This window comes from Ixodes scapularis, unplaced genomic scaffold, assembly GCF_016920785.2.
Source record: "Ixodes scapularis isolate PalLabHiFi unplaced genomic scaffold, ASM1692078v2 PGA_scaffold6__148_contigs__length_123643588, whole genome shotgun sequence".
Classification (NCBI taxonomy): Eukaryota; Metazoa; Arthropoda; class Arachnida; order Ixodida; family Ixodidae; genus Ixodes; species Ixodes scapularis.
This window is the reverse complement of record NW_024609881.1, coordinates 52,590,719-52,607,324: the sequence shown is the minus strand read 5'-3', so window position 1 is coordinate 52,607,324 and position 16,606 is coordinate 52,590,719. Positions and strand designations below refer to the sequence as shown.

At 47.4% G+C, this 16,606-nt stretch overlaps 1 protein-coding gene across 1 annotated transcript in view; it reads right to left on the bottom strand.

The window, feature by feature from the left end:
* LOC8039620 (glutathione hydrolase-like YwrD proenzyme) overlaps positions 1-16,606 on the bottom strand; it is a 259,339-nt gene that overhangs the window by 12,912 nt on the left and 229,821 nt on the right. Inside the window, exon 9 of the mRNA XM_042294763.1 lies at positions 420-514. Coding sequence (XP_042150697.1) covers positions 420-514 — 95 coding nt within the window. The remainder of the gene's footprint in view (positions 1-419; positions 515-16,606) is intronic.

The window sequence follows — 16,606 nt, the reverse complement described above, 5'->3', positions numbered from 1 at the left end:
TCTGTCAAAAGCAGGGCCCGAGGAGGGCCAGGTCTACACGTCTTGCGTTTGCCATGCATAGCGTTAAAAGTTTGCCACCCCTCGCCGAGCTTAGTAGTCCTGTCGAAAGACTCTGATGCACAGAATTGCAAACCACCACGGAAAAAAGCCGTTAAACAGATTTATGTTTAAACTTGGGCTCATTCTTAGTCTACAGTAATGTATATGTCTGAGAACGTTTGTATACGTTAAACAATGATGGCTGAAAAATGGAAATTTTTTATAAAAGCTATATTTATTTATGTCTTCTTTATATTGTATCTTGAATTTTGTAAATTAATTTAGGAGGGAAGAGTGAAATGAATATTATGCAGTAACAAATAGGAAATCCCAAAATGACCGGGATATGGCACACCAAAAAATAAGAAAATTGTTCTCACTCTGGATGCACGGAGGTTCCAGACCCAATCGTGACTCTTGGTCTGTCGACCGCTTCCTGCGGATTTAATCCCAGCTCCATCATTCCCAGTAGAACCTGCGATTGAAGAATGTGAGGCCTCAACAAATGTGCAAAATGCACCAGAAGTGTAAATATAGTCATATGTCTAGTTGATATGAACCCGCGTAATTTGGGCATCCGGCTGTATGGACACCATTTTCGGGTACAAACAGGGATAATTCATGCAGTTTTCTTTCGCTATTCTCGACAACTCACATTATGGACGATTTTTACAGCAAAGCTGTTATGTGCTAGGATCTGTGAAAAAAAATGCGTCCAGGATGTTAACGAAAAACTCCCATTTAAACGGCGTTACTTCGTTTTGATTGGTCATGACATGTGTAAATCGAAACAGGGCAACTCACCTGAGTCAGCCTTCCTTTGCATTATTAGGTAGTGAGGTCCTGATTCCTTTTTATCATCCATGGGCACCGACCTATCTCAACTAAAAGTGCGCTGTGACAAGATTGAGGGTAGAACGCACCGATTTAACATTTTCTTGCGCTTCCGCGATGCTGATTAAGAGATTTTGGCTCACTCGGAAAAAACTATCCTTGAGGCGTGCCTCGAAAAATTGGGTTTAGAACTTTCCCATCAGTTACCATAGGCAATAGTCACTTTCACTGAGAATTAAATAAAGACAAACAACGAAGTCGTGTACATGTCTTCATTGCAATCACATGTAAATCGTATAGATGTCGTAGAGTTGAAGTAAAGTTGTCGTAAAGCTGTAAACTTATCCTAAAGATAAGAGCTTTGCTGGTCCTCCGACTTCCCGTAAAACGTGTGAACTCTACAATTTCTTTTGTTTTTTTTGGGGGGGGGGGGGAGGGGGGTCGGAGGGCAGATGTGTTCATATATGAACGAGACATTAATGTTTATTATTTTCGAAGGTTTTTGATCCTCTTTTTGTTAAAAGTATGCAACAGCGGACGATAAGAAAAAAAAAAAAAGCCTGCGAGCACATGGCTCCGAATACCTCCAGTGTTATGTAGCGGAATACTTTAGTTATCATCCAGGCTATTGTGCAAACGAGTTGCATTCCAGTGGCTGTTCCAGTTTTGCCGTTAATCCCCACCTGGTAGGCAAGAGATTGCAGAGTAAACGCCCATGGAAATAGTGCCCGGTGAAATAAAAAAAAATAAAAAAAACGCTTATTCTGATCTACGTCTCCAACTCCTTATCAAACATCTGATTATTTGCCGCTCAACCTGCCGACTCGGTCGTGTCAATTACGCCTAATTTTGACTTTTGTAGCAGAACTCTTCTACATTCGGAGCTGAATCAGTATTAGAGAGTTTTAGTAGACCGTTTTCATTTTCCGCTCCGCTCTGAGGGTGCCAAACTGCGCATGCGTGGCCTGCTTCGCCGGAATGGAAAGCGGAGGTCAAAAAATGCGTTTTAGTAGAGCGTTTTTCTTCAGCGTAAGATCGTTTTGAGAGGGTTCGAAAAAATTGCTTGCGTAGTCCCAGAAGTGGATGTTTATAGTACTATACTCTGTTTCACCTGATGATGTACCGCAGAAAAGGCTACAAGCGCGAGCTCCTTGCTCTAGGGCAAATCAAGGCGGCACAAGCTCTCGTGCGTTAAGAGTAGCTCCCAACGCTATGAGCTCGCGCTTCTAGCCTTGTCTGCGGTACAACATCAGGTGAAACGGAGTATACTAAGAAAAAAAACACCTAAACGTTAACACCAAGAGAGTGAAAGGGAGCGTGTTTGTAGAGGTAGTAAAACGAAGGCGACAATAATAAACACAAAAGAATAGGCACACACCCGAAAAAATACTATGCTATAAAATATAAATATAATCGTTCCACCTTGTGTGTGAGTGAAGCCGAAGGTATAAGCATGAGCATGTTTCTCTAAGCGGTACTTGCACTGCACGAGCGCGCGTGCTGGTCAAGGACGCTGAAAGGCCGGCACTCGCTCTCGCAGCTTCTGCTCTACTCAAATTAAAAATGAAACGGATTTACTTATTAAAAGTAGAAAAATGAAAGAAAAGGACGAAGTTTGCGCATTGCGAGTACATTATTTTGCGAAGTACGGGTACAGTGTTGCTTAAAGCTTTCAAGGCATCTGCACGATGAATCCCCGCTGTTCTCAAGGAAGGGGACTTTTACTAACGAGATTAAGCTGGCGAGACATTGAATCTATGATTTGTATTTCTCGTACCATCAAGCGCCGAAGCTTCCCTTCCGAACGCGGTTTGCTGGATATTTCCAACGTAGAAGAGAAAACCTTTTGGAGGCTATCTCGCTTAAAAAAAGACCTGGCTTCTCTGCCAGCGGGCCTCAAAATCCCAGCACCCCACAGATCAAAGCAGGATGTTGCCAATCTGGCGAGACGCTTTGCATGGTTCTTTGTCGACTGGCCTATCCCAACCGTCTGTTTGTACTTGGATGAGTGTTTGGATGGAACTTGTCGGTGTTCTTCAGTTTTGTGAACCTCATCGTGGCTCACATCAACGAGAGGTTCGGCCTCCTGCTCGCTGAGATGAACAAACATAGGTGGTTGACCCTGGCGAAACTGGAGCTGTGCTCACAGGTGAGACCCTGCAAGGTTTGTGTAAATTTCGCGTTTTCGTTGTTTCTAGCACAGCTGCTCTGTCTGGTAAAAAGTTACTTTTTTCTATACGCCAATAATTTCAGTCTTTACTTTTGTTTGGGCAATATTTATTTAATTCATTCAGGACGTTTAAATAAGTTAGAATACGTTTTTGTCAACGAAATAGCTGTTTAGTAAAGAAAGAAAGTCATGTCCAATGTACCGTCTTCCCAATTCATTTTCTGTCCAAGATACTGTCTAACATACCGTCTTCCAGGGCCTTCGATTGAGGGAAAGCGAAGCACTTATAGTTCCTGCAAATAATAAATATTTTGTGATTTACTTAGTTTTGTGGGCTTTGCGCACGAAATGTGTGCCTTTATTTCGTTGGAGGTATAGAAAACAAGAATAATTATATTTTTCGGGTTTTGACAAATCGGCACCCTCCCAAGTCATCGACACCACCACCGCGCCCCGCTCTCTTTGTCTTCCGTCATGGATTCCAATGAGGTGACATCGGAAAGCGATTCCCCTGATTCTACTTGGACGAAAAAACAGCCTCGTGCAGCCTTACCGGCGACAGCAAAGCGGTGCCGGTACTATGTTGAGTAGCAACGTGGGGCAGAGGCGAGAGAAATCCAACGAAGCAGACGACGTCCGGCGTAGCTTCTCACCTCTCAGCAGTGCTAAGCCTCGCGCCCGCTTCGAAATTTTCGTTGGCGATAGCGTCGCTGGATTCTCACGTTGTCGCGCAAAAACTGCTGGAAAGGCAAGCCGATACCATTAGGATTTTGTGGCAAACCTCGGGCACGTAAAACACGGTGCAAAAAAGCAGAATAATTGTCACGAGAAACTAGCGTTGCGTTGCTAAGGCCAGCAGCCATGTTGAGCTTTTTTTTTTTTTCAAAAGGATCGCGATTGGTCCACGGAATCGTGACGTCATGAAAACGATTGGCTGGCGTTTCTCGGCGTAGGACTACATTTTCCTCTGAGAGGCATTTCCGGTTTTTCTTAGCTTGCAAACGACTATAAGACTCTCTATTAGCTCAGTGACAGTTCGGCAAGCGAGGGGAGTGACAGCACAAGTTGAACGAGCCCTGAAGCCTCGATAACGGTTGAACTATCTTCTGTTAGATAGCTCTGCGTATCATGTAAGTCACGTGATCACCCAAGCGTTTTCGTATCGTGCGCGACTGTACGCCTGGACACTCCGATTGCAACCTAAAACTCCTTGGTGAGCGTGCACGCGCAGTCAAAACGGTAAAGTGTTTTCGTTTGAAGTGCACACTGGCGGTTCACGGGCTGCCGTAGCGTTATTATTTGTAAGAAGCTCGCTAGGGTCACGTCTGTTTTCCTCACTATCAGAAGTGTACTTGCTATCCACACGGTTATGCTTTAATTTTCATAGTGCAAAAAAGCTTGGCATTGCACGTACTTGCACCAGCAGATGAAGTTAAATTACCCCACCCTAGGTTGTGAAATAATTCCACCAGGTGGCGGCAGCCAAATTTCTCGCCGCGAATAGAAGGTAGGAATTAGGGTTGCGCTGGAAGAGGGAAAACTGAAGTTCCTCCCTGTAGCTTTTATCCTCCGGCATTTCTCTTCTAAACAGTGATGCACGCAGATCCGCCTATTGGGCGTCCGCGTCACTTAGACCGCTTCTTGCAGAGGTTCACAAAGAACCTAATGGTATAGACGCTTTGCAGCAGCTGTGCATGGACGCCGCCATAACTGACCTTCAGTTTTTGCTTCCTCTTATTTCGTTTATTTCACTCCATCATTACCATAGCAGGCCAGGTTATTGCCATATTAGATTCAGCTGTGTTTTTTTTTTTTTTTTTAAGGCATCGGCCTTTGTAGGGGATCGTCAACTGCCGTTTTAGTTGCTCGGCATCTCGATAAGACAAGAGAAGGTCAGCAAAGGCGGCTGTGATTTGGCGCGTGTGTAAAGCGTCTATAGTCACTCACAATGAGATAACGGCAGGGTGCAGCTTCAGTTGTCCCAACTTCAATGAGAGATTCCTAGCTTCGACAGCACTCAGGCGTCTTGTGCACCTTCTTCGGGTGTCAATCCGCGTAGTCCACTCCAAAAGAAGACGACTCGGACCAACCAGAAACTTTCCTACTTTTTTATATTAGCTTCCTGCCCTGAATGAAAACCCGAAACACTGCACTGCCCTCCTCCCCCTTTTTCGCTATCAGCGGGGCGTGCCGCCCCCCCCCCCCCCCCCCCCCCGCCCCCCTGATTGGCGCTGCAGTTGGCAGCAGCGCAGAGCCGTTCACACTGAGACAGTTGGGCCTTCTTAGAGGGGCGACGCAACGATTTTCGTATTTTGCGCAAATACCGCTTAGAACGGATCCCTGACGTTAATGACCTGTGAAATACCAGTTCGTTTTTCAGCACACGCAATCGAAGTCGCAGAAAAAAAATAAAGAAAACGAGCACAGTTCGCCCCCTCAGCTCGCAGCCAAAACAAGCGGCCACGTGATCTGGAGCCGATTATATGCCGCCAATGTTGATCATAGCCATGCGCTGGTGTTGGCAAGGCACAGGACACGCGCTGACTTTCAGACATTGTTATGGTTCGGCTGTTGTCGTCATTGCAGCAGTTGGACACAGGGCACTACCCGAATGCTTCTCGAGCTATCAATTATCACGAGCCCAAACCGAGTGCCCACGCAATGCTTGGGTCCAATCTATGAGCCGCATTCAAATATCGTCACTGGGCGGTACTGCTACCGCCCAGCTACGTCATCAGGTTTTGCGAAGGAGAGATGGAACTAAAACACACGGTGTGGTGACTGCAAAAGATCATCGTCTTCTTTGTCAGCAGAGCACGAGCTCGGACACGGGAGCTCGTGCATTCCGTTCTTCGGCGAGTTGGAATCTTGGCAACTGGTCATGTCCCTCTGACCTGCTGTATTGGAATAAACCCTCGGTACACCCCTTGACTCGGGCCTACTACAATGGTGACGAGGTGAAGACCACACCGGACTCAACGGGAGCACGGCAGAGCAGCAGCGAGCATGGTGGAGAACCAGACCCACATCTTCCACGGTCCCGGGACATTCGACGCCGAAAAGGAGAACTGGAAGCTTTATCAGATGAGGTTTAAAGCTTGTCTTGACCGTCGCTAAGATCACTGCCAAGGCGGACAAGAGAAACTTATTGATCGCTTCAATTGGTCCCGAGACATTCAAGCTGCTCTACTCCTTAATTCAGCCACAGAGCTTTCTAGAGACACCGTACCAAGAGTTGCTCAAAAAGCTCGAAGAACATTTCGCACCTAAGAAATTCAAGGAATTTGAACGGGCGAAGTTGTTTTCGGCTCGCCAGGAAGAAAATGAGACAATCAAAGACTTCATAACACGGCTTAGATCAATCCTCATTAACTGCGACTATGAATCTGAAGCCGACGCCAGAAGTTCGTCCCTTTTGACGGCATTCATCGTGGGTCTCCGTGACACGCGCTTCCGAGCACGTCTGGTGCTCGAAAAGGACCTCACTCTCGACGTCGCACTTAGCTTGGCCGAGTCAACCCTCCCCGCCGAAGCAGAGTCCCGTCGCCTAGACCGGGGAGACCACGCTGCGCTGCTCGTTGAAAAAGTGAAGCCGTCCACTTCTGCGCCTGTCAAGTGTTTTCGATGCGGCAACAACAACCATTCGCAGAGTTCCTGCCGCTTCCGAACTGAGTCGTGCAATGCGTGCGGCAAACGAGGCCACATTGCAAAAGTATGTCGATCAGCGGAGCGTCACAAGACAGCGGGCAAGAAAAAGGAAAAGGTGAAAACAATCACCAACGTATTCGTCACTCCAGAATCAGATGGCGAATTTGTCACTTGCATTATTCAAGGAACACCCGTAAGGTTGCAGGTCGACACAGGATCTAAGCTGACACTCTTAGACACTGACACATGGCGGAAGATAGGGAAGCCCACCTTGCAAAAATGCGACTACAACCTCTTCTGCTTCAATCAGAAGAAAATCAGGGTCCAGGGACGGTGCTTGCTTCAGGTCACGCTTGGAAAACGCTCCGAAGAGCTAGAAGCATTGGTGACAGACAAGCGACACACCGACCTGCTAGGACGAACGTGGATCTACAGGCTGCAGATCGACCTCAACAAATTGTTTATTCGATCTGTGGAACTGGAAGTAGAAGCCTCACTTCAAACAATGTTGGCTACATTTCCGACCTTGTTCTCCGGCGACTTGGGCTGTTGCACTAAACTCAAGGTCCTACTTCAGTTCAAGCCTGACGCGAAACCAAAGTTCTTCAAACCCCGCCCAATACCGTTTGCTACGCGAGAAGCAGTAGAGAAAGACTTGGCCAAGCAAGTCAAGAACAAAGTTCTCACACCCGTGGACTTCTCGCAGTGGGCCACTCCAATTGTGATCGTCCTGAAGTCGGATGGATTGGTTCGAGTTTGGGGTGACTTCAGTGTCACTGTATATCCTCAGCTCGACATAACCCAGTACCCACTGCCACGTCCAGAAGAACTTTTCGCTAAACTAAATGGAGGCAACAAATTCACGAAGCTGGACTTGTCAGAAGCGCACATGCCCAGGAGGTTCGCTTCCCCGAGTCCCGATTACTGAACGTAAGGGCCGTAAGAATTCTGAAGAAAAGTTGAGCCAAGCCCAACCCCTTGCATTACGCTTCGACTCGCGTTTCGTTGCTGGTTGCCATGGTCACGGTCGGTCGTAACCCAAGCAGCACGGATTTTGGCCAAGCAATGGCCAATGGCTGGGGATAGACTTGTGGCCAGTGGCCAAAGAGGCAAAGTTTGGCCGATTGCTGATGGCCAGGGGCCAATGGCTGACCATTGTCTGGCCACAGGCAAAAGGACCATTGCCAGTTATCCGCCAATGCTTGGCCAACTTTGTGCTGCCTGGGAAGTTGTCGTAACTGCTAGTAGAGTAACTTAACGTAATAAATGTCACAGTGTGAAAGGGACTTAACTCTTTGTGACTGAAAACTTGGCGCATGTGAGGTCTTTGTCATGTCCATATTCAACGCTAGAATATTTGAACGCGCGCTCCAAACCAGGGCCGGCTTGCTAGAAACAGCGTCTCAACTGAGACCGGGGGAAAGAAAGCAATTCCAACGCCAGCGCGCGAGCTGAGTGGGACTCAAGCCGCATTTTAAGAAGCTCGCTCACCCGACTCTCTAACCGCTCATTCACACTGGAAGCGGATCCGCGTTCGCAAAGCGGCTGCGAACGCGGTTGTATAAAAATCCAGTACAATTGCACGCGCACTTGATGTCGTCAAGTGCGCGTGCATTTGCACTGGATCTATAGACAACCGCGTTCGCAACCGCTTTGCGAACGCGGATCCGCTTCCAGTGTGAATGAGCGGTAAGAATCAGAATAATCTTTATTGGCTCAGGAGAGCCGTGGCACTGCGGAAAGGCGACAGCCCGTACCATGGATGCCCGCGGTGCCACGTCTAGTGACGATCATGATAAGATGATAGGTATAAGGGGAGGACGACGCGGTCTTCTCAACATCGCAAGCACCGTTGCTCGAAGGTTCGGGGTTTGCCAAGACACTTCTGCCAGTTAGTAGAAGCATCTTGGCAAAAAATGATGTCCGGAGGCTTTACCGTGCGTTGGGGCGGGAAAAGCCCTTGATCTCTGGTGGTGATGGGGACGATGTGCTCATCTGATACGCCACGCGAGCCTTGGAGGTTTGGCGGCGATTCAGGCCAGTAGGCCAGCAGTCCAGCAAGGCAAGGTTACATTCGGCAGGCTGTTCAATGTATGTTCTGAATGGTAAAGTGTTATGTACATTTAATTACATTGAAGCTATGTACATATATACAGGTCAGGTTCGGGACAGTACATGATGGACTGGCGGTTCGATCAGCGGTCCGAACTGCACGAGCACGAGCACTCACAAACCTTGTCACTCGTCTTCTTCCATTGACGCGAAGGTACGCTCGCAGTCGCGCCTAGCAGGCGCATATCTTACACTCCTCCCTACTAGACTAAGGCACATAATCGTCAAGTAGGGCGGCGTGTTGCTCTTTGAGGTCTCGAAGAGTTGCTAGGGAAAACTGTTGTCGAACCAGCTGGTTGGACTGCTGGTGTGGCATCGGCCCTAGCGTCCGCTTCCTCGGAGACCGCTTCAGGTAGAGCAGTTAAACTCAAGTCGACTGAAGAGTTATCTTCTGAGTTTTCTGCAGAAGTTGTCACTGGCCTTCTGCGCAGCTGGTCAACATGGCGACGCCAAGATTGTCCATCTTCGGTTTCAATCCTATAGGATAGTGGACCGGTCACGGCTGTGACTACTCCAGGGTTCCACTTGGCACCGGACAAGTAATTTCTTGCATAAACGCTTTCACCTACTGTAAATAGTCGTGTCTTCTTCCCTTCCTGGAGAAACTTGTCCTCTCGTTTCCATGATGAATGGAACTGAGAATCTGGATGCAGGCAATCTAATGCTGTTTTCAGACGTCGGTTCATCAATAGTTCCGCAGAACTCCTGCCCGTTGAAGAATGTGGCAGTGTATGCTGACGGAACAAAAATCGCGCCAAATCGACGTTTACGTCGCCTGAATTTATGTGAGTGGGTGCCTCCTTGGTTTCTCTCACCATTCGTTCGGACTGGCCGTTCGATGAAGGGTGGTAAGGTGCCACTGCCACGTGTCGAATCTGGTTGCGGCTTGTAAATTCCTTGAATTCGGCCGAAACGAAGGCTGTGATATTATCACTGACAATGACGTATGGCACTCCGTGTACGGCAAACAACATCCTCAGTTTCTGTACGACGGCTGAGTAAGACATAGAATTCATAATAACTACATCGAGCCATTTCGAGAATGAATCGACCACGATCAGAAAGATCTTTCCCTTGAAAGGTCCCGGAAAGTCAATGTGTAGACGTGACCAGGGATGTTGCGGCAAAGGGTGATGTCCGGAGGCTTTACCGTGCGTTGGGGCGGGGAAAGCCCTTGATCTCTGGTGGTGATGAGGACGATGTGCTCATCTTATACGCCACACGAGCCTTGGAGGTTTGGCGGCGATTCAGGCCAGTAGGCCAGCAGGCCAGCAAGGCAAGGTAACATTCGGCAGGCTGTTCAATGTATGTTCTGAATGGTAAAGCCCTAAAGGTTGATAGTGCGGTCCCTCGCTTCATTGAATGCAGCAACTCCAGGTGGTGGACCAGTCGAAGGAGACGGCTGCCACCCCTGATGCATTGACGTCCAGGGCTAGAACTTGCCGCCGTAGTCAGCCGTCTGGCTTCCTGACATCGTCGTCGTCTTTGAACTGTTTTCATTTAGCCAGTCAACGTTGAGACGCTGTTCTAGCAAGCCGGCCTAGAGGAAACTGTCACCGAGGCGCCGAGATTGAACGCTTCTACAGGGTGTCACAAAAGAAAATTTACACGGTCTTTTTTACCGCGAAAATAAACTAGGCACCGCCGAGCGCTCATTTTCCGCCCAAAGGTAGAGCTAGAGGTAACAACCAGATGCCAAAGTTGCAGCCCGATCCGATAACTTAATCAAAAGTTATAGGTGATTTTCTGAAAATTTCAATGGGAAAAGAAGCCCATTTTTGACCGTTTTCGATTTCTGGTGGCATAGAGCCCAATGTATTCGGAAACTCCGTCGGCCGCCATTTTTTCATTGAAATTTTCAGAAAATGGCTTATCACTTTTGGTTAATTTATCGAGTCGGGCTGAAACTTTGGCATCTGGTTGTGACCTCTAGCGCTACCTTTGGGCGGAGAATGAGCGTTCGGCGACGCTTAGTTTATTTTTGCGGTAAGAAAGACCGTGTAAATTTCCTTTTGTGACACCCTGTATTTCACGATTTGAATGTTGTTCCCAATATTGTGACGTCGCGGTCTGCTGATTGGGCGACTCCATGGCGGATATTTAGTTGACGCTCTAACCACGGGGGGAGTATTCGGCGCTAACGGCGGCCTTTGCTTCGCCCATTGGCTAAACTATCCCAATATACGGCTGCGTCACGAATTATGCAATACGGAGGCCTTGTAGAGTACGGAAACGAATAGACCGTTCTTATTAAGCGTTTGGCGCATGTGTTACGCCGCCATAACTTTAGTTCACAGGAGCCAGACGGCAGTGCACAAGAGGGCTCGTGCCGTCACGTGTTCTGCACGCGCAGAGCTCCAGCGAAGTTGGCGCACGTGATCAAAGACTAAAGTTCCCTCGATGCATTGAGGCAGTGGTGGCGTAGTCAAACTACAGTCTACGAGAATACTTGGGTAGTGCTGGGACCGGAGCGGCTCGGCAACGGGAGCTCGAAAGGGCGCGTGTATTGACAGTTCGTGGCGGCGCTGTGGTCGAGTTATCCGGAAAAAATTGCGCAGCCGGCCTTTTTTTTTTCACTTTGAGCGGTGCACGTGTCGGTACCACGACTTTTATACACTCCGTTTCACCTTATGTTGTACTGCAGCAAAGGCTAGAAGCGCGAGCTGATAGCGTTGGCAGCTGCCCTTGGTGCACGAGAGCTTGTGCCGCCGAGATGTGCCCTAGAGCAAGGAGCTCGTGCTTGTAACCTTTCCTGCGGTACAACACAAGGTGAAACAGAGTATAGTTGCGTGTGTTTTTCACTTCGAGCAGTGGGCGTGTCGGGACCACGATTTCATAGTTCCGTATGTTCGATCGCAATATGCTTTGAATCTTGTGTTCTGATTTCGCGGATGGTGCACGCGTAAGGGTAGTGCCGAAATGCCGTCGGCGAAGCAGCGAAACAACTGTTGCTCTGCACCTGGTTGCAAAACGGGCCTCATCCGAGTGAAAGGAGTGAAAACGGCGTCCCTTTTCGGCGTTTTATAGTTCAATGTTAAAACGCGTGATAAAATTGTAACGGCTTATGAGCCATTTTTTTATAAGTGAATGTCGGGTGGTCCTCGGATGGCCGTAGCAGCCATGACGAAATGAAAGATTCTCACCCCTTTGCGACCGTCGCTTAGGTGGTTCGTCGCATAAATGAACACAAGAATGAGTGACAAGTGAAGCGAGCTGATTAAGGCCAAGAAAAAGAAGACAGGCAGAAAAGAAGGCAGAGAAGTTAAGCTGGGGTGTTAAAAACATACTAAACTATCTCGAACTTTAGTATGTGCCGTTTCGTTTCATTATCAAATAACTTAAATAAGATAGGGGAAAAAATGCTTCCGAGTTTTATATATCCCTTTCAAATATCTAATGTTCGGCCTTTGCGACCAAGGAAATGGGCATTTCATTTAAAATGCTCACCATCCGACAAGCCGAAAGTCGCAGCTAATTCTACGCTGAAACAACTTGCAAACCGCTTCTTTGAAGTCGCAATTGTTTTTATGTAAAGGAAGGGTAATGTAGCTTGTACCATCCATTACATTGATGCATCATGTTGCTAACGATCGTGCCGCAGCGTAATTGATGCCGCGGTACGACCGCTGGCAGTTCGTAGCTGTATCAGAAATCCTATGTGCACTCCACCAAAGCGGCACCAAAGCTTCATATTTTCGCGCGTGCAGCCGCGCAAGCGCACACCTTCTGGATCACGCGCCGGTGTCGACACCTGTCGCGATCAATACCACGCGCTTCAGGCGAGCCCCTCCGGTCCCATCGCTACGCAAGTATTCTGGTACACTGTAGTCAAACTGTACTCCCTGTCACTATACTCCGTTTCACCTTATGTTGTACCGCATAGAAGGCTAGAAGCGCGAGCTCACAGCGTTGGGAGCTGCTCTTAACGCACGACAGCTTTTGCCGCCGAGATGAGCCCTAGACCAGGGAGTTTGCGCTTGTAGCCTTTTCTGCGGTACATCATAAGGTGAAACAGAGTATAGTTGCGTGCAGTGCAGGTGAAGGCAACAGCAGACGAAGAGTTGAAGGGCGAGCACTTGAAAGGCGAGGCAGGAGAAGAGTGCAGCAGAGGGCTAGGGGAGAAAGAGAGAACAATAAAAACGTCCCCACTCTTCGTAGTGATTGCCCTCTCTCCCCTCGCCTGGCGTTGCCTTCACCTGTCCTGCACGCGACTAGTGACACGGAGTGTAGCGGGTGAGATCGTTCAACTGATGTGACCGCCCACACCTCTAGCTCTCGCTTGAAAGACGGCCAGCGAGGAGCGCAATGCGCATTGCGCTCGTAGTGTCAAGATGTCCTGCTTGGCCGAGGTTAGGTCCACTACACGCAGTTGCGTTTAAGGGTGTTTAAGTCAGACTTGAAAGTAATCCGTTACAAGTAACGAAATTAGTTGTAATCCCTTACATTTATTAGTAATTTAGTCACGGGATAATTACTTATTTTCTAGAGTAATTTTACAGTAATTCCCTTACAATTTTTACGTAACGGATTCCTTGTAATCCGTTACATTTTTTTGCAGAACCGACCCGCCCCCCCACCTCCTTCTAAGGTAGTTTTTTTTTTTTTTTTTTTTGTAAAGTCGAGGCGCAGTGACACTTGCACGCGAATTGACTTGCGCAAAGGGAGGTTTGGCACTATTCAGTTCCGCAAAGCCTTTTTTTGCAACACCAAGCCCCTGAATTCCTTTTTTTAGACCCTAAAACAATGTCAAGAAATCTAAAAGAGCATTCCTACAAATAAAAGGGGGGGGGGGGGCAAGTTATGTCCGCTTTTTTATTCCCTTTATTTTTTCTTTGCGATCGCAGACGGAGAGAGGAGGACAGCAAGTGATTGTCTGCTTCTTCGAGAAGCTCGAGGAGGTAAGTGCACAGACAATAACTAACAATGTCCTTTTAGGTTAGAGTGACTACGACCATTTTCATAAAGCCACAACAACGAGACAACGCTCCGTTACCCTAAAATCCGCTAAAAAAGATGTGATAATAGAGAGTTTTAGTAGATCGTTCCGATACCTCCGATAGCCCCGATAACGATACTATGCATGCGCAAGGGAGGCGGTGGCGAAGTATCGGGATATCGTTATCGGAGTCATGGGAACGATCTACTAAAACTCTCTAATATGTGAAGGTGTTATTGCCACAAGCATCCTCGTTCGTTGTTGCACACATATAAACTTCTCTTAGAAAACAGGATGTACTTTTTTCTGTTTCTTTCACCTTATTTGACCCTGTTTTAAAAGCTACTTTTTTGTAGTCCAACTTCTAGGGTTGGCCCACTTTATTTGTAAATTTCAGCCAGGTTATCTGCATCTCAGTCACACTTTTTGTGAGTCAGCGTTCTTCTTCCTCTTTTTACCCCAGCAGGACGCATCTTATTTCACGCAGATATTTACACAAATTTAACATATTGGTGTCTAACGTAAAAAGATGAGCTGGCGGGCTAGTTGGTCGTTCATCATAAATGAAATAGCGCTAATCAACAAGGAAGGAAGGACGAGGTAGACAGGAAGCGCGATGAACTGACTACTGACGTTTAACACGGTCTATAAAGGAGGAGAAGAAGAAATAAGTTACTGATGTTGTTGCTTAAAAGAAAGAAACGTACACCTTCAAAGTTGTTATACGTAAAAATTTAAAATTAAATTTATGAAAAAGGTGAGTTGCTGATGATATCTGTGAGTGATGTTGTCAATTTAGCGCCCTTCCTGTCTACCTCGTCCTTCCTTCCTTGTTGATTTGCGCTATTTCATTTATTTTGTCTAACGTATACTTGATATCCTGGGCTTGACAAGAAAGGGAAACTCGTGAGCGCGGGTCACAGTACTCTGCCTTTCGCTGCCTAGCTGTGGCCTCAGCAGACGTCTATCTGGAGAACACCGAAATAAACTGCAGTCTCTTCGGGCTCCGTGCGTTTTTGAACGGCATCTAAAAAGGTGCGCACGGCAAACGTACGTTTACATTTCCTTGTTTTAATCGGCGTTCTAATAATTGTTGTTATGAGTTTACTTTTTTCGATTACTTATATTTATATACTGGAAACTTTTTTTCATTCACCAACGTCTCAACCAAGGCTTGACATGTTCCGAACCAAAGGAAGAAGAATATCGAGCCAAACCTTATTTATTATTCAATTATCACCTTACTGTTACAAGTATGTTTTGCTATATCCTGGCAATATGAGCCGGTATAGTAAGATGGACATTCATCAATTCTTATCCTAGTTTTGGCTAGGTGTATGATGCCTTCTACTGCTTCGCGATTTAGACAATGGAGAATTTTAGTAGATCGCTCTGATGACTCCGAGAAGGATACCCGATAATCCGCCGCCGCCTTTTCGCATTCATCATATTGTCATCGGTGGTATCGGAGGTATCGGAGCGATCTACCTAAACTCTCGAATATCAGGCGCTGGCTACAGCGACGAAGCTTTGCTCTATCTTTGAGGTAAATAGTACTTCCGTTGCTTCGCTGCAGAAGCCCAATGCAGAGCATACAATATTCGTGAGGAACAATAGGGCACTCCCATCCAGTGCCTCAGTTCAAAGCGTGTTCGGCGTGGCAGTTTACATACTGAGTAAGGAATACCACAAAATGTCTGACGAGACTTCAAGAGTCAGCTGTTGCTCAACATATTCAGGGTCATTAAATGGAACAGGTTGCAACAATAAGAACTTGAATAACCGGCTCCCATTTGTTTCTTAACCGAAAACAATATTGTTGAAAGTAACGCCAAAAAAGTGACGGATTACTTTTTGGGTTAGCGGCCACTTACTTTTTGGGAGGGTAATTGTAATTATAATAAATTATAATTTAGCCTTGAGTAATTGTAAATGTAATTTCTTACTAATTTTCAGTAACGTGTACAAGTCTGGTTTAAGTGCCTTATACTGCGCTACGACGAGAAACGAAATCCAGTCATCGGTACATTTGTGCTTCATATAAAGCCTGGAATCCCATTCAAGGAATACCTTGGCACGCGACATAAGAAGCAGGAACGTGTGGGATTCTCGCACTCGCAACGCAGTCAAAGCCACTCAGGCGCCTTTAAAAGCAACTGTGCATAGACGCCCTCCCCTAGGGTGCCTTCATATGCGCTTTGCCCTCCGCTCTTGTTGCGAGCGTTGCCGCTTGCAGACGTCAACGCGTGGCAATATCACTTGGTAGTAATATCCGGAGACTGCACGTTCTATGCCCTATACACAACTTGCGCAGGACGTCTTTCGCGTGCACGACGGTTTTTTGTGCGCCACGAGGGTTCGGTTCACCGTGTTAGTTTCACAGCCCAGAAGTAGTAGCTCGAGGGAACGGGTGGGTCGAAGTAAACCTGTGTACACAGCGATGGCGACGCTTGCAAGCTATGTATGTATTAGTCAAGCTCGATTAGTTTGCACCTCCTGCACCGGTGCAGAAAGGTGTAGGTAGCTGTACTTCCGGTCGTATCACAATACACATACCGGAAGTGCACTTCCCTACACTTTTCTGCGCCGATGTAGGAGGTGCAAGTAAATTGAATGAGCCTAAGTTATTCAATGGGTGGCATATTTGACCGCGTTATTCAAAGCGCATCCCGGGGGGGGGGGGGGGGGGGGGGTGCACGGTTGGTCTGGCAGAGGCTGCTGCGTCCTGAGATCAAGCTCCTACTTAACGCCTACAAAGAACGGCGATCTCAATGCTGTAGAGTGCACATTGCGGAAGCACTCTGGAACCTTTTACATGTACGGAGTATTTATTCACTTGCGGCCATAGCTGTTTGCGCGGCTTCTGA